The 18,396-nt window shown below is 42.5% G+C and overlaps 2 protein-coding genes across 2 annotated transcripts in view; one reads left to right on the top strand and one right to left on the bottom strand.

Moving 5' to 3' along the window:
• LOC309816131 (protein FAM170A-like) overlaps positions 1-18,396 on the top strand; it is a gene marked incomplete at both ends in the record, with an annotated part of 592,257 nt that overhangs the window by 98,820 nt on the left and 475,041 nt on the right. The gene's annotated exons all lie outside the window — the stretch shown is intronic.
• On the bottom strand, positions 9,908-14,778 carry LOC309816117 (zinc finger protein-like; the record flags this gene model as incomplete). The annotated part of the gene is made up of 4 exons (XM_082646786.1): positions 14,607-14,778; positions 14,082-14,132; positions 11,951-11,996; positions 9,908-10,069 (listed from the first exon to the last, which is right to left on the bottom strand). Exons 1-4 carry the CDS (start codon positions 14,639-14,641, stop codon positions 9,908-9,910), a joined length of 294 nt encoding a protein of 97 aa, XP_082502912.1. The 5' UTR covers positions 14,642-14,778.

The raw sequence follows: 18,396 nt of genomic DNA, 5'->3' as shown, positions 1-18,396 counted from the left end.
AATAAAAGACTCAGATGCATCCCTCATGCCCATGCATTCTTCAAGGGTCAACTGTATCTACCAAAGTTGAACATATACCCTATAACCCTTTGGTTCCACCCATAGAAATATCCCTCAAACAAGTGCACAAGGCACATTCTAGATTGCTCACATCACCACTAACTGTGATAGCCAAGAATGGGGAAGTACCCAATACCCACCAATAATGGGATTAATAAATAGATTTTGATATGTTTACACACTGCAATAATATCCACCAATGAAAATGAATCAACGGTATCCACTCCCATCAATATGGATAAATGTCATGGATATACTGTGGAGCAAATGAAGCCAACACAAAATAGCACCTATTACATGACTCCATTTATATCAAGTACAAAATAGGCTAAGTGAATCTACACCATTACAAATTAGTGGCTACCATATGGAAAGGAAGGTTACTAGAAAGAGCCAAAAAGGGATGCTTCTAGGGTTTGGGGTTTGTCCTGGTCCTCCAAGAACTAGACGGCAAAGTGCTGAGAAAGACTTTAATGAACAAATATTTCATTAGGGGAAACATCGGAGAGAAAATGGCAGGGAGCTCTGGAAGGCTGGCAGAACTATCAGCGCATAGTGCAAGTCTGACCCTGAGTGAAGATTTGGAAGAAAGATTTGGTAAATCATCCGAGACTGCCTTGTCATCTACGTAAAATCCTTCAAGGCTGTCAGAGTCCTTGAAAAAAGGTCACTGGACAGAGGAATCCTGGTCTCCAAGAAATGGCCTGCCTTAGGATCCCTGCTGTGCTGACTAGGAGCAATCAGGGGCAAGGCCGGCCTCCAGGCAAACGTGGTGATGGATTTAAGAGCAGCAGCTGGGACCTTTGGCCAGTTATGCTCCCTGTGGTCATAACTGTGAAACAGGAGACTCTCAACGTGGATGCTTCCTTGTGATAAGATCTGGTTGTTTATTTCTGTCAGAAATAATCCTGAAGCAACGTTGCGTCCTTCTCAGTATATCATACCCCAGAGATCTAAAACGTTCGTTTGTTCTGTTATTGATAATGTTCACCTCTTGGCTAAGGTAGTGTTCACCAAATTTATACCTACTGTATTTCTTGTTGTGATCAATACTTTGTGGAGAGATATTTGGGGTTTTGTAGCATCCTGCTCCTTGTAAACTTTCAACCAGTAGTTTTATAATTCATTGATTACTCTTGCCAGAACCTATCATTACTATGATGGTTGTAAATAATGATTTTTACATTACGTCATTCCTTCTATATGTTTATGGTTTGGCATTCTATTATGAGAGCCCTTCCTTCCCTCCCTTCCTCTTTTTTTATTCATATTCTGTATGATAATTATTTATTTTAGGGTCAAATTGCTCAGATTTACCCAGTGTGAGTCTCTTCAAGCTGGATCTTTTTACACGTCCCACCACTCTTTCCTACTTTCTGGCACAGTAAATTTTCTCCAAGATCATTCTACACTTTCCTTGCTCCAGCCCTGAAATAGAAACGTGGATATACATGCTTATATACATCACATAAACGTGTGTGTTTGTATATCCTCTCACTTCCATATCTACTTCTGTAAATACCTAGCACGTGCACTCACTCCCTCTCTCTCTCTACAGATGGGTGGACGGATGGATGGATGGGTAGACAGATCTGTATAAATAACTTATGGTCAGACTTCCATATCCGTGGTTCCTCTGTATCTGCAATTCTGCAACCATGGGTTCAACCAACCACAGATCATGTAGTACTGTAGTAATTACTATTAAAAAAAAAAAAAACCCTGCATATAAGTGGACCTGCCCAGTTCAAACCCATATTGTTCAAGGGTCAACTGTAACTTGCTAAATAAAGCCCTTTAACCAACTATATTAAAAATACCACCATTGGTCTGCGTATGGCATGCCATCCAAACCTGCTTTGTCCTTACTGGTGCCACATCCAGAGGGTCCTCTGCTATTATGCTCAGTTCTCTCCTCATGTGCATCTTTTCAACAAGAGAAACTTTTTTTTTTAAACCTCCACAATGTAGGTATATCCACTTTTGTTTCTAGCTCCAGGATTTTCCCTCTCCCTATAATGGATCTGTAGTTAAAGCACAGCATAAATAATAAAGCTTCAACTGTTGAAACTCATGAATTTTTCTGTGTATGCAAAATAATCTGAGAACTGTTTTGTTTTTGAAATTGGCTTCCAGAGTTCATACCATAATTTTGATCTTATATGCCTTATGACAATATAGAACAATCATATGAGGTCTTAACTGCAAGGGATAATTATTTAATACTTTTTCAAATTCTATTAAAATAATTTCCTGCTTTGGCAATACCCACTATTCAATGAAAAAAATATAACATGAAGTTATAAAATGGAAAAATATCACAAAGTGCTCCTTGCCTAGGAAAACCACTCTGGAAGAGTATCCCTTTACACATGATCTTATGCATGTACACATACATGTGTGCACATGCACACATACACAAACACTAACAAAGATTTATGGTTGATTATACTATGAAGGCTACAATCTGTGACCTCTCAAAGCCCATATTGTGTATCTCCTGCGATTATGATATGTCATAAATTTTTAAAATAAACTTTTTATTTAATTTATTTATTTTGGGCTGCATTGGGTCTTCGTTGCTGCGTGCGGGCTTTCTCTAGTTGCAGTGAGTGTGGGCTACTCTTCGTTGCGGCGCGCGGGCTTCTCATTGCAGTGGCTTCTCTTGTTGCGGAGCACAGGCTCTAAGCACGTAGGCTTCAGTTGTTGTGGCACACAGCCTCAGTAGTTGTGGCACACGGGCTTAGTTGCTCCACAGCATGTGGGATCTTCCTGGACCAGGGCTCGAACCCGTGTCCCCTGCATTGGCAGGCGAATTCTTAGCCACTGTACCACCAGGGAAGTCCCTGTCATCATTTCACCGGCTTCAGATTAATATAGGAATCTATCAAAACTCAAATTCTTACAGCTGTACACTAATTTCCATTAAAAAATTTAGTGACATCATTGATGTGGTGTTCATCTTTTTGGTATTTTAATCTCACAATCAATAACTTCCAATTATATGATTTCTAAATCAAAGAGATCTAATATATTCTGATATATATACTCCTTTCCTGAAACCATGCTTTACTGCAACCAATAGGGAAAAGCACATAAATGTCAGTCTTGTCTCAATAATACACTGGATAATTTTATCAGATTCCTACAAGTTTTCTGGGTATTTGCCTCATGGATGTGGGGGAAGAATATGGCATAGCCCCTACCTGAGAACTTTAGAAGAAATGCTACAATAATTAGAAGGCAAACATTCCAAAGTCTGGATGAAAATGCAGAGAATTAGAAATCAGTAAGTTCAAGGTCAACTAAAAATTTTTTTTTCTAGGGACAAACAATTTTTGTGACACTTTCAAAGTGTTACAGTAAACCCTGCCTTAATATTGACAGACAAAAAATCAATTGTATACTATGCAGTTACTGTTGTTGCAAAGTTAATCATGTTTTTTCACTCTGTACCATCAGAAAAAAAAAAATCACAAGGTAGTTCAATTTCTACTGAACACAGTCCTTGGAAAACTAGACGGGGTCTCAAATAACCACCCAACTTGAGAACAGAGGCTGCGGGAGGCAAGGAGCCAGTTGCGATAGGCTAATAGCATATTAATATTGAAGATTGGGGGGCTTCCCTTCCCTGGTGGCGTAGTGGTTAAGAATCTGCCTGCCAATGCAGGGGACACGGGTTTGAGCCCTGGTCCAGGAAGATCCCACATGCTGCACAGCAGCTCAGCCGCGTGCCACAACTACTGAAGCCTGCACACCTAGAGCCCGTGCTCCACAAAGAGAAGCCACTGCAATGAGAAGCCCACACACTGCAATGAAAAGTAGCCCCCACTCACTGCAACTAGAGAAAGCCTGCGTGCAGCAATAAAGACCCAAGGCAGCCAAAAATAAATTAAAAAATATATATATTGCAGATTGGTTTTCTGCAGTGGTTTTCAGTATTTCAACAAAAGTTCATGTCCTGAATTAATTTTATTTTGCAGGTTTCCCCATCTGGATACAACTTTCATATATTATACATTTCCCCCTTTTGGTTTATTTAAAACACAAGTACTGAGCACACCTAAAAGCACTAGTCAATGATAAGGTTGTGTACATTCAGCAGCCAAGTCCCTGCCCTCATGGAGCGCACATTCTCATGGACATCAATTTTGACTAGCTCATCCTTACACTTTTGTTAAAGCCCAGACCAAACTCTTTTCCTTTCTAAGTGCTATCTCCTAAGTGACATCTGATAAATGTCAAAGTTCTGAATGCAGCCCTTACTGCACCACTCAGAAGGGATCTCTGCTGTGTGCTCTGCTGAACACTAGGATCTGTTTAGCTACTGCTTCAACACCAACTAAGTTAAAATACTTTCTCTCCTATGAGACCTGACGCTTGCAAGAATTCACGTTGCACGTGAGTTTTTTGAAAACAACATTTTGTAGAACTTCTATCCTCTGACAGTTCCTTGATGTTCTTACCACTCTCGCTGCTTTCATAAAATGTGTCCCCAGTATGCATTTTGTGATGACTTATAAGATTGGAGCGCCAACTGAAGCTCTTACCACAGGTCTCACACTTGTAAGGCTTCTCCCCTGTGTGCACTCTTTGATGAGACTGTAGCTGTGAAGGCCGACTGAAGACCTTACTGCATCTGTCACATCTGTACGGCTTCTCTCCAGTGTGGACGCTTTGATGAAGCTGAAGACTTGAGGCCTGAATGAAGTGCTTCCCACACTCCCCACACTTATATGGTTTCTCTCCTGTGTGGACCCTCTGATGCATGTCGAGGTTCAGGCTCCACTTGAAGCCCTTCCCACACTCCTCACATTTGTATGGCTTTTCTCCAGTGTGGACTTTTTGATGGGCTTGAAGGTGTGAACTCCGACCAAAGCTCTTCCCACACTCTTCACATTTGAATGGTTTTTCTCTGCTGTGGACTCTCTCATGGGCCAGAAGATTTGAGGCCTGCCTGAAGACTTTCCCACACTCCTCACAATTATACGGTTTCTCTCCGGTGTGGATTCTGCAATGAATTTTAAGATCTGCTCTACGACTGAATCCCTTCCCACACTCTTCACATTTGTATGGTTTCTCACCGGTATGGATCAGCTGGTGGATCTGAAGTCGTGAACTCTGATTGAAGCCCTGCCCACACTCCTCACACTTGTAAGGTTTCTCTACACTGTGGGCCTTCTGATGGATTTGAAGATATGAACTCTGACGGAAGCCCTTCCCACATACCTCACATTTATAGGGCTTCTCCCCTGTGTGGACAACCAGATGAACTTGATAATGGGAGTTCCTCCTGAAGCTCTTCCCACACTCCTTACAGTTGTACGGTTTCTCTCCTGTATGGACTCTTTGATGTGCCTGAAGGTTTGAACTCAGAGTAAAGCCTTTACCACACACATTACGTATGTATGATTTCTCTCCAGTGTGGACTCCCTGATGGGCCTGAAGACTTGAAGGCCGACTAAAGCCTTTCCCACATTCCTCACATTTGTAGGGTTTTTCTCCTGTGTGGACCCTCTGATGAATGTATAGATTTGAGCTACAAATGAAGCCCTTCCCACACTCCTCACATTTGTACGGTTTCTCTCCCGTATGGACTCTCTGATGGGACTGAAGGTGTGAATTCCGACTGAAGCTCTTATCACATGTGTCACATTTGAATGCTTTCTCCCCAGTGTGGACTCTCTGATGGTCCTGAAGGTGAGAGGCCTGACTGAAGGCCCTCCCACACTCCTCACAATTATAAGGTTTCTCTCCCGTGTGGACTTTACAATGAATAGTTAAGTGCTGACCTACGACTGAAGCCTTTCCCACATTCCCCACATTTGAATGGTTTCTCTACAGTGTGGACTTTCTGAGGAGTCTGCAGCTGGGAGCTCTGACTGAACTCCTTGCCACACTCATCACACTCACTGTGTTCTCCTCCCACGTGAACTCTCTGATGAATATGAAGAACCGAGCTGTAACGGAAGCCTTTTCCACACTCACTGCACGTATGAGACTTCTCTTTTGAGTGTAATTGCTGGTGAAGATCAAAGGTGGAGAGATCGGTGAAGGTTTCTTTACATTCATTACACTGGTAAGGTTTTTGTCCCGTGTGAATCATAGTATTCTGATCCAGTGTTGAAACCCTCGTGCTATCTTTTCTATAATCACTGTAGCCGTAAGGTTTTTGACCCTTGTGTACTCCATGAGCATCAAGGTGATGTGAAATCCAACTGATGGTGTCAACATCCTCTTTACACTGACACAGTTTATTTTTCATGGAAATTTGCTGGTGTCTATTCTGATAATTCTGTGACTCAGCCAATGAAGTTTTCCTCCAAGAATCCTGGGCTCTCAAAGTTGCAAACCTTGGATTTCCAGGACTACTGGGATCACCTGCTTTATCATTTAATATACGGTTCTCATCTTCAGAAATTTGAATAGAGTCCTGCCCCAATCTGGCAGGGGGAATCACCTTGTTTGTGGAACTGACAACTATTTATCATGGAGTCTTGGCATCTGGTTAAGTCATTTGCAATTTGTTGCCAGATTTGCCAGCAGGAAAGCTCTTCACGTGATCCTCTGTCTTGAACGGCCCTCAACTCACTTTGATTGTTTTCTTCTAGAGGGACAGAGAATTCAGAGATGTGGACACGTGAAAGCTTTGTTCAAAGATTCAAGATTTTACACTTAAGACACAGTATGGGACTTTAATGAACCTCAGGATGGTTCAGCTTATCTTTCGCACGACAAATGAAGTTCTCTGGTTTATATACTAACAGAAACCAAGAGATGGTCTGTTAAACTCCCAAATACTTAGCATTAATGAAACCCATTTAAAACCAAATGACTACTCTGACATACTATTTCAATCATCTTTCAAAAATTACATGTCATTCCTACCATAACACAGTATCAATAAAGACAAGCATTTTGCTGTGCTCACAGCTTTAACAGTGCCTAGCAGTTAGTCAGGGCTCAAGAAATGCATGCACAGGTGAACTCAGTTTGATTTCTAGGATTCTCTACAATTCTGAATCCCAGGTTAAGTTTGAACCAAGTCAGAGAAGCGAAACAGCTTTTACAAGTCAGGTATCAGATACAGGAAAAGGACTGGAAAGTACAGTTTGGCTTAAGTTGAAAGGCTGTACCCGAGGCGGCAGCACACCAAGGGGGTTAGTGCTGAGGAGGATATGAAAGGGGCTAAAACCCGGGACTGCCCCGGTGGCACAGTGGTTAATAATCTGCCTGCCAGTGCAGGGGACACAGGTTCGAGCCCTGGTCCGGGAAGATCCCACATGCCGCAGAGCAACTAAGCCCGTGAGCCACAACTACTGAGCCCACGTGCCACAACTACTGAAGCCCGCGTTCCTAGAGACCGTGCTCTGAAACAAGAGAAGCCACTGCAATGAGAAGCCTGCGCACCACAACGAAGAGCTGCTCCCACTCACCACAACGAGAGAAAAGCCCATATGCAGCAACCAAGACCCAATGCAACCAACAATTAATTAATTTTAAAAAAGGGTCTAAGAATCAGTGGGGTTAAAAAAAAGCATGAAGACCTATGCACTGGATCCTTCTCAGGCATTTGTGCTGCCTAATATGTTCCTCCACTCCCGCTGCCAAGCAGGAGTCAAAATGTAGAGGCTAGGGAAGAATGCTGTCTCTTTAAAAACAGCATGGAAAATTTTTGGACACAGATACATTGGTCTTTAACAAGAATGAGTTCCAAAGTGAAGAATGGGCTTTATGAGTGAGCTGGGAATAAATTCCATAGCCTGTGATAAGTATTGAGAAGAAACAGACTAGAAACTATTAAAGAATGATCAAAGCACTCAAGGTGACATTATCTAAAATGCCTTCTACAAGATACATACAAATGCACACACACACACACACACAAAATGTTTGTACAGCTAACAAAGATCGATTTCTTATTAGTGAGGTGGGCTTTGGAGGAGGCAAATGGGACGCAGCGGGGCAAATCTTTTAAGGGAAAGGCTAACTCACCAGCTGGCTGTTTTCTGAGACCTGTTCTCCCCTGGTATAAGGGATAAGGAAGTAGAAATTTCTTTCCTTCTATGGGAGGGTTACCTAAGAAGTAGACATAAGAATCCTCATTCAAAACAGTATTTCCTCCCCAAATGAATTTGCTCTGCTACTGAGAGCTCAAGGAAAGTCACAGGGAAAGCATTTTACTCAGTTTGGTTATAATTACAGGTTCTGTACATATTTTTTGTGCAAGTTGATGAGGGCCAACTTGTACAGAAAGGCAAACACACACATACACACATCATGGGCACCTGAGAAGTTAGAATTAGGCTAGGAATTCATTTGAAGACAAAAAAACATTTAGCAATATCCCTTATTCACTCGGATTTGTTCACCGCCTACTAGCTATTTTCATGGAAGGCTAATTTCTCTATCCATTAACTCATTCGTTTATTCAAGAAATATTTAAGAGTTCCTGTCATGTACCAAGACTATGCTAAGCACTGAGGCTAGTGAGCAATAAACATATAACAGACCGAATTCCTCCTGCACTCCTGGATTACCCTCCAGTGGAAGAAAGAGAGGTGAGAAACAGGTGAACAAAATGTACATGAGTGAAACACTTAGAGACAAAACAAGGCAGGGCAGAGAGAGTAAGAAAGAGAGGACTGTATTTTCCATAGGGTGGTCAGAGGACAGCCACCTCCTCATCTTTAAGGCGACTGACTGAAAGAAGTAGAGGCCTAAAAGATTACAGGTGAAAGAGTATTCCAGGCAGAGAGAAGGACCAGGAAAAGGCTCTGTGGCAGAAGCATCCTTTGCAGGTCTGGAAAAGATAGGGTAAGAGGGAGGAGAGGTGGTGTATTCAGGGAGGTGGTGGAGAACGAACAGCAGCCCACAGAAGGCTCTAGAAGCCACTTTAAGTGGTTTTTATTCTAAGTAAAAGAAGCCACAAGAGAATTCTGAAACAAGAACATAACCTGACTTAAAGTTACAAAAGATCACTTTGCCACCTAAAGAACAAACTGTGGGAGGAGAAGGGTGGCAACAGGTGACCAGTACAAAGACTATGCAATAATCCTGGAAAGAGATTTCCAACTGGGACCAGGTGATGGACAGCACAGGGCTGGTGAGAAGCAAAACAGATAGAGAGCTAACCACAGGAACTCACGGCTGCTTGGTTCTCACCTAAATTTCTATCTGGGTTGCTGAATTCATCAACCAAAGCCTCTCTTCTCTTTCTGTATGTTTTGTATCTCGTTTGAAGAATGAGAACATGCAAAGTCACAAGTTAACATGAACGGGCTAGAGCGAAAGTTTACTAGAAATTTGAGTTCCAACTGCATAGTCAAGGTATTGAAAGCTGTGTTTTTCAAACTTTGTATCACGACCCACTGAAGAAACAGCATTTATTTCACAACCTAGATACACAGGTAGAAAAGTATACATTACTAAAACGAAGCTTGAATGACCTATATCTAACCAATGTCTCTTTTCATGAAATCTGTTCCCACTGGCTCTCACACCACTCATGCCATCGCCCAGAGTTTCTGCTGCAATGTGTTGTACTCTTCCTAAGAAACTCTGATATTTTCTATACTATTTTATTTCATTAAAAAGTCACACGTAGGGCTCAATAAATTGGCTTTATGATCCACTAATGGCAGGGAGGGAAATCTGAAGAAGAATACACAAGGTACAGCAAGATACTGCCGATTTACAGTTCTTTTACAAAATAATTGAAAAGGACCTGAAACACACTGTTTGGAAAGACCAGAGACATCCTCTCGTGTCCCACAGGAATTGCAAAAGTCTGGTCCCCAAACTCAGGGAACCACCTCAAGAGGCCCAAAGCCTTGAAACACCAAGGTCACAAAGACACTCGCAGAGAAAGGCTGTCCTCACCCACTGAGACCAGGTTCCCGAAGTGTTCCACCATCACATCCTGGTACAGCTTCCTCTGGGCCGAGTCCAGCAGCCCCAGCTCCTCCTCTGTGAAGGCCACGGCCACGTCCTTGAAGGTCACCGCCTCCTACGACAAACAACACCACCTCAATCTTATACCCAGTGGCCAGTGGAAGAGGGGCAGCCCCGAGGAGACGAGGAGGATGGGAAGTTGCTCCGGCTCCTGTGAGGTGTGCAGACTTCCCAGCACCCCCTCCTTCCATCCTGCCAATGCCACACACTGACTTTCCTCAGCCTCACTGGACGTGCAGCTATGAAAGAGAAAGCTTTGTGTGTTTACCTGGGGCTCTCAGACAACTCATAAGTAAACTCCCTAGAATTCTAACCACTGGATCCTGAACTAAAAAGCTTTCACTGTTTAATTATTATTGCCAAGTGCCCCAGAAACAGTTACCAATTTAGTCCTGGCAGTATTTGATGGCACCTGCTTTCTCACTGAGGTCGGAACCAGCTGAGAAGGAGTGTTATATGTGGAAACTAACCAAAAGGCCATGCCAGGTCTCTGAATGAAAACTCTCTCTTTCCCCGTTTCTGTCTTTCGCTTGAATGCAATACTCTGACTCCAGACCCTTGGTTTTCTGGGTGAGTCTGAGTTGGTTCCTCCTTTTTTCACAACCCCGATTCTTTATATTTAAAACAAAGATGAAACCAAGCACCTCTTTATACAATTGTTCTGAGCTGTCTATGCAGTGACAAGTGCTTTAAGTACCACTGGACTTTTTAAACTAAGGTCATGCATTACTCTGATTAGAAAAAAATATAAGATGGAAAAAGAAACAAACCAGTAAATAAAATACACAAAGGGTCTGACTCAAGCATGGGGAAGACTGAATCTAACTCTGGTCGTGAGAAAACTTCCAACAATACCTGATTTTTTCTGCGTGAAGCAGCAGTTTGATCCTGCTGTGCTCTGCCGTATTTGGATATTCTACCAAAAAACATCCAAGGCACCACATGTAAAACATACCTCTTAAATTCTGAATACCTAAACCTACTATGTTAAGGGCAAAAAGGGGCAATATTCTTCAGAACAGATATTTTGAGAAAAAGGTTAAATCAGGAACACTGTCACTGTAGTGCTCCTAAAACAGGAGAAGTCTTTAAACTAAATGTCTGTGCATAAAGAATAGTTTAAAGAATAGGTGCAGGGCTCCCCTGGTGGCGCAGTGGTTGAGAGTCCGCCTGCCGATGCAGGGGACACGGGTTCGTGCCCCGGTCCGGGAAGATCCCACATGCCGCGGAGCAGCTGGGCCCGTGAGCCATGGCCACTGAGCCTGCGCGTCCGGAGCCTGTGCCCCGCAACGGGAGAGGCCACAACAGTGAGAGGCCCGCATACCAGAAAAAAAAAAAAATAGGTGCATAAGTTTGCAGGAACATGATAAAGCAATTAAAAGTGAATGTTAGCTAGTATTAAATGAAAAAAACAATTTAAAACTGTATCTATGTTATAAATACGAATACACATCCATGAATACATATGATGAAGAGATTACAGAAATATAAAAGCAGCTAATTTGTAAGCAGGTAAGCAGTAGACTGGAAGATGTCCTTCATTTCCCTTAATTTTTCTTTTACTTGTAAAATAAAAAAAATGATGAAATAAAACAAAAATTAAAACCGAAACCAATTAAATTTAACAGGAATTTTAAAAAAAGCACACATGGCACACTCAGGTCCTCATATGCTTAGACTCTCCTTGAAAGAGAAAACCCATATGGAACTATACCCAATATTTTGTAATAACCTATAAGGGAAAAGAATCTGAAAATATATGTATATATATGTATAACTGAATCACTTTGCTGTACACCTGAAATTAATACATTGTAAATCAACTATACTCCAATCAAAAAAAAAAAAAAAGAAAAAGAAAAAAAGAGGAAAACCTGTGTCCAACCTGAGTACAAAAATGGCGTTTTTAACAGCAAGAAAGGCAAGCTCTACTCACCTGGAATGTGCTCATTTTCTCTCTCCTTCTGGGGCAGTGCAGAGTCCTAGCAAGACAGACAGGGAAAGAAGAAGTCAAACTGGAAACTGGTTTAAAGAAAAAGAAGTCACTAACCCACGTGGTGCTCATTGTGAATTACCAAGGCTCCCAGTCCTCGGGGTGGCTACAGCTGATTATGCTTGATGAGCAGAGCCCCACGCAGATACCAGATGCCCCCGTGAACCCCCTCAGTGGCTGTGTGAGGAATGACCTGCCCAGCCATACACAGTGGCCCCCTCACAGTGTGCCTGCAGCTTCCACAGGGGTCATTCTTATTCTGGGTATGGGGTAAACAGAGACCATGTAAGTCAGAGTAGGTTTTGGAGTCAATATGCATGGGCTCTGATCAGGCTACGCCATTCACTAGCAGTGTCACCCTGGGCAAATTATTCACATCTCTTCGCCTCAGTTCTGTCTTCTGCCAGTAGGGGAGAACACGGGCATCCACCTCGTGAGATCGTCATAAGGTAGGAAGCTCTGAGAACACCACTGTCAGGGTTTCTTATTTCTTAGCAACTGCGGTAAAGCAGATGATATTTTAGTTAGAAATTATCCTTAGAGATGTGATTTCTACCAACAGAAGACTGTCAGACATGTGGAGGTCGTACGTTGTTGCCCTGTTATGTGAGAGTCTTTATAGACTTCTGAAAATCTCTGCTTGTCTTCCTAAAGATTTTGTGACTGCAACAATAATATTTAAATTGACATGGACAACTTTTTACAAAAGGTATAAAAATACGTTAAGTTTCTTTTTAAACAGGAAGTACCCTTTTGACAATTATGCACAGAGGTAAAGAGAACTAATAAAAGCCAGGATTCTGCAACAACAATAAAAAATAGTTTGACAGTCCATACCTAATTCAAATGAAAAAAAGACAGGAATCTGAATTGTAATTATATCATTATAAATATAGGAACGTTTAAGAAATAAATGGGAGACTTCCCTGGTGGTGCAGTGGATAAGACGCCACATTCCCAATGCAGGGGGCCCGGGTTCGATCTAGTACAAAAGATGGCAATGATTCCACTCCCCAAAGCTTGGGAGAGAGATATCTTCACAACTTCTAACGACCTCCATTTTGACTCTACACTTGCTAGCTGTCTTCTGCTCAATTCAGGATTCTGAAAGGGGCCCTGACAGTTGACAATAATTAGTGGGGGAATAAAATCATTGGACTAAGTAGGCCTTTGGTGAAGCCAGCTCAGTTTTATCTGTGACATCCAGCAGGGTCAATTTCCTTGGCCTCAGTTTCCAGAAAAGACCCTCTCTTGAGCTTCTCGAATTTTCACGTGCATGTGAATTACTGCGGGATCTTGTTGGAATGCAGCCTCCTGGACCCCCTACGCAGAAATTATAAATCAGAACGTCTCGAATGGGGCTCAAGGCTGGGCATTTCTATCCAAGTGATGCCAATGCCGCTGGTTTGTGGAACACAATTTGAGTAGCACTGCAGTGTAACATCAGTCCCACAAAAAACAGCCTCCACTACACAGAAACATACACAAAGAGTAACCAGACAAAAAGGCACTAAAACATTAACAACTGTTATCTTTACATCCTAAAGTTACAGATAATTAAAATTGTTCTTTATGTATATATCTGCATTTTTCCATAATGATTATGCTACTTCTATGATATACATATTATTTGAAATAAAATAAATGACCCAGTTGAGAAAACTATCTTAAACACTCATAAAATAGCCTAAACCTTGCTCTCAAGGTCCCCACAATTAAGTCCCAATCTCCTTTCATGATATGATTCTAGCCAGTACCCTATGCTCAAAGAGAATATACCAAAGGGATTAGCAAACTCAGCTGCTGGACTCAAACTGCCTGGGTCCCAACCCCAGCTCTGCCTCCTACCATCTGGGTGAGGATGGGCCAACAGGGTTGTGTTCCCTGCCTTAAAGTAGAGAAAACAGCAGTACCAATTCACAGAGCCACCGCCTGATGGAAATGTGTTCATTTGCATAAAGCTTTTAGAATGGAAATTAGTGACCAAGGCTCAGTTATCATCCTTACCCATGTCTCATACGTTCTACAATTTATAGGAATATCTTAAGTAGGAAGAATGCCAAGTCCTACTCACGTGGGGCTCTGCTGCCTCTTCCTCCGCGCAGTGCTTTTGGAGAAGCCAGGGCTGGGGAAGGAAAGGAGACTGTGAAATACCAGGGCTGTGTTTCCATCCCCACTAATTCATACCGCACCCCCTTCCGCCCCCGTACCAGCTAGAAGTCCTCTCCTTCCAAAACAGGCCAGGAGTCCAGGACAATTCAGCTTCCTGGGCTCACAGAATCCCGCTGCGAAATGGGTGCCTCCCGAATTAGCGTAGTATTAATACCAACAATGTATCAGGCAGTTGTAGACCTTTTACTTGTGCTATCTCGTTTCTCCTCACAACACTATATTAACAAGGCATTCCTTTTTCCCCCCTTTTACCGAACAGCAACGGAGGCACAGAGGAGTTAAGCAACTCACCCAGTGTGACGCCGTATGAAGCGGTAGGGCTAGCTCATAGGTGGGGGACGGGGTCAGGTTAGGGGTGAAGAAAACCGGGGAGACCCTCAAACCCCAGGAGGCACGACCTGAGCCCACCCCATCCCGGCTACGTTACCAAACGCAAAGAAGCTCCGCCCGCGGGACGTACATCACCACTCCAGGCCCTCAAACCTCCGCTTTTAGCCGCTCCTCCTCTTTCTCCCCAAATGAAAGGTCTGCAAAGGGGAAGCTTGAATGGGTCGTGAAGAGCGGACCTGAAACACCGTCACCAGGCAGAACATGGCTGCTACGTGTCCTCCTGGGGCGGAAGTGCCTGCGACTAACCCGGAACTCCTGGACCATATTTCCCAGAATTCCGCGGGTAAACCTTTACAGCGAGGCGTTACTGTAGCTGCAGTATATGGGGCTACACGAGTTTACGAGCTCTGGACTACATGTCCCAGAATGCAAGGGTGGGTGCGGGGGTGTCTACCGGCACGAGCTCTGGACTACATGTTTTCACTCTGGTTTTCACTTTCCGGAATCCCTGAGAAGGTCTCAGGCCGTCTTGCCGTTCTACTGTGTAGGCCTCAGAAGAGTGTAGATTCTGTTCATTGAAAGGCGTACAAACTCAGTCGAATTTTGGACGTCTTCAAGAGGCTAAGCGACATAAAAGCATTAACAGCCACGAAGGCTACCTGGTAAACCCCAAAGAGTTTCACCATTGGAATAAGGGGAGAAGGAAACTGGGCTTTCTTTGGCAGGGACTGAAGCCAAACGCCAAAACACCTCATTCCCTGACATTGTGTAAAGGTGAACGTGTTTTGTTAGCATCTTACAACCCGTGCAGAAGCAAGGGAAAATCCTTTCTAGAGACAGACATCAACATCCTAGGTCTCAAGTTATTTCTGTAATTATAAAATCTGTGACATTGCTATTTGACCAAGTGAACTTTAAGGGGAAGGAAAAAGCATTACTTGACATACGGAGGGACACTTCACAGTCATAAAAGTTTCAAATTCTCAGAAACTAATAACTTCAGCTGATACTTTATAAAGCAAACATTGACAGAACCATGAAGAGAAACATTCAAATTCATAATTGGATCTGGAGATTGGAACACATACATAGAGGGAAATGTTGAGCCTTAAAAGCATATATTAAAGTAGCAAGGGGGGCTTCCCTGGTGGCGCAGTGGTTGAGAGTCCGCCTGCCGATGCAGGGGACATGGGTTCGTGCCCTGGTCCGGGAAGATCCCACATACCACGGAGCGGCTGGGCCCCTGAGCCATGGCCGCTGAGCCTGGGCGTCCGGAGCCTGTGCTCCGCAACGGGAGAGGCCACAACAGTGAGAGGCCCGCGTACAGCAAGGAAAACAAAAACAAAACAAAACAAAACAAATAAAGTAGAAAGGAAGTTGAAAATTGATTCAGAAAACATCCATTTCAGGAAATTAATAAATGAATAATAAAACTGAAGAAGGCAGATGGAAAAATATAAGATCAGATGAATGAAATACAAAAATAAAGTAGATCCCACACACACCCACAAAACAGAAATTAAAGAAAAAAACAAAACAAACAAAAAAAGATCATCCATAGTATAAACAAAGATTTTTTCAAAAATGTGTTCCAAATTCTTTCAGGAAAATATCCTCCAAGAACTATTCCTGACTTAAGCCAACATAGCACACAGGATTTCTTTCCACTACAAGGAAAGTGAAATCTTGGATATAGCATGATGAAATACGGTAACATGATTAAGTTTTATTTATTCACCTCCTGTTCCCTATGGCACCCTCCACTCCCTTCTCTACCCCGTAAGCTACCATTCTAATTTGTTTGATGTGTTTTCTTTTGGGTGTGTTCTTGTGCAAAATGTGCACTTGTGTATATTTTCAATTCATATAAATAATATTGTGTCATAAAATTCATTCTGGTGTTTATTTCCTTCATTCAGGAGTATATTTTTAAGATTCACCCATCCAGGCTTCCCTGGTGGCACAGTGGTTGAGAGTCTGCCTGCCGATGCAGGGGACGTGGGTTCATGCCCCAGTCTGGGAAAATCCCACATGCCGTGGAGCGGCTGGGCCCGTGAGCCATGGCTGCTGAGCCTGCACGTCCGGAGCCTGTGCTCCGCAGCGGGAGAGGCCACAACAGCGAGAGGCCCACGTACCGCAGAAAAACAAACAAACAAAAAAACATTCACCCCTCTATCTAATTTGTTTCATAGAGTTCCATTTTCTGCACCCATATTTTACCTGTACTCTTCCAACTGCCATGCCAATGATAATAAAATAAACATCTTCTTACATTTGTTTATAGACGTATCTGAGAATTTCTTTGGAACACATACCCGAGTGAAATTATTTCATAGCAAATATGTATACTTTAATAATATAGCCAGATTGACTTCCTGAACGGCTACACCAGTCCAGATTACCAAAGAGTTGCACGTCAGGTTTTTGTGCAACCACTTACCTTCATTTGGACGACTCATCACCGTTTTGCTAGTGTATTAAATGTATAGTAGTATCTTGTTTTAGTTAAATTTCTCTGATTTCTAATAAGTTTGATCTTTTTTTCAAATGCTTGGTAGCTTCATCTATAAGTGTCTACTTAAAACTTTTGCCCCATTTTCTAATGTGGATGCTATCTTTTTCTTCCTCATTTCTATTACATATTCTGATTATTAATACCTTTTCAGTTTTACCAATTACAAGTATCCTTTCCTAATTGGGCACGTGTTTCTAAAATTTTTCTATTGTGTTCTTCATGGAATAGAAATCTTTAATTATAAGATAATAAACCAATAATTTCTTAACATCTGTGCTTCTGAAACTCCTCAGGTGAAAAAATATATTTCTACCTTTTAAAAATTAACTTTCTAGACTTATCTTTCACATGTAGGTCCTTTAAATATTTTGGAGTCTATTTATGTACATTTTATTACAGGGGATCCACTTTTATTTTTCTCCAAGAGAAATTCTTAAAAATAGTGATATTCATGGCTTGAAGATTCAATATTACAAAGATATCAGTAATCCTCAAAATGATCTATAGGCTCAATCAAACCCCAATAAAAACATCAGCATTTTTTCCCTTGGAAATTGATGAGATGTTTACAAATATTATGTGGGAAAGCAAAGAGCTACAAGAAGAGCTGGGGGCTTCCCTGGTGGCGCAGTGGTTGAGAATCTGCCTGCTAATGCAGGGGACACGGGTTTGAGCCCTGGTCTGGGAAGATCCCACATGCCACGGAGCAACTAGGCCCGTGAGCCACGTACTGAGCCTGCGCGTCTGGAGCCTGTGCTCCCCAACAAGAGGCCGTGATAGTGAGGCCCACGCACCACGATGAGGAGTGGCCCCCGCTTGCCACAACTAAAGAAAGCCCTCGCACAGAAACGAAGACCCAACACAGCCAAAATAAGTAAATGAACTCCTACCCCCAACATCTAAAAAAACATAAAAATAAAAAATAAAAGAAGAGCTGGGACAATCTGAAAGAAGAATGAAAAGAAAGATATTAGTCACATTAAACCTTACTATAAATCTACAATATAAGATAGTCTGGTGTTTGCTCAAGGATAGACAAGATAATAGACATCAAAATCCATGTTGAAACAGACATTATAACAACGTGTAAAAAGAAAACACTGCAGGGAGCTCCCTGGTGGTCTAGTGGTAAGGATTTGGCGCTTTCACTGTGGTGACCCTGGTTCAATCCCTGGTCAGGGAACTGAGATCCTGCAAGCCACGCAGCACGGCCAAAAGAAAAAAGAAAGAAAAGAAAACACTGCAGCAGAGAGGGGGAAGAACTCTTGTTAATACAGTTGATCCTTGAACTAGGGTTCAAGGGGGTTAGGGGTGCCAACCCTCTGCTAAGTTGAAAATCCAAGTATAACTTATAGCCAGTCCTCTGTACGTA

This window comes from Mesoplodon mirus (genome assembly GCF_964341445.2).
Source record: "Mesoplodon mirus genome assembly, contig: SUPER_14_unloc_1, whole genome shotgun sequence".
Taxonomy (NCBI): Eukaryota; Metazoa; Chordata; class Mammalia; order Artiodactyla; family Ziphiidae; genus Mesoplodon; species Mesoplodon mirus.
The sequence above is the reverse complement of the archived record's forward strand: the minus strand, read 5'-3'. Positions and strand labels throughout refer to the sequence as shown.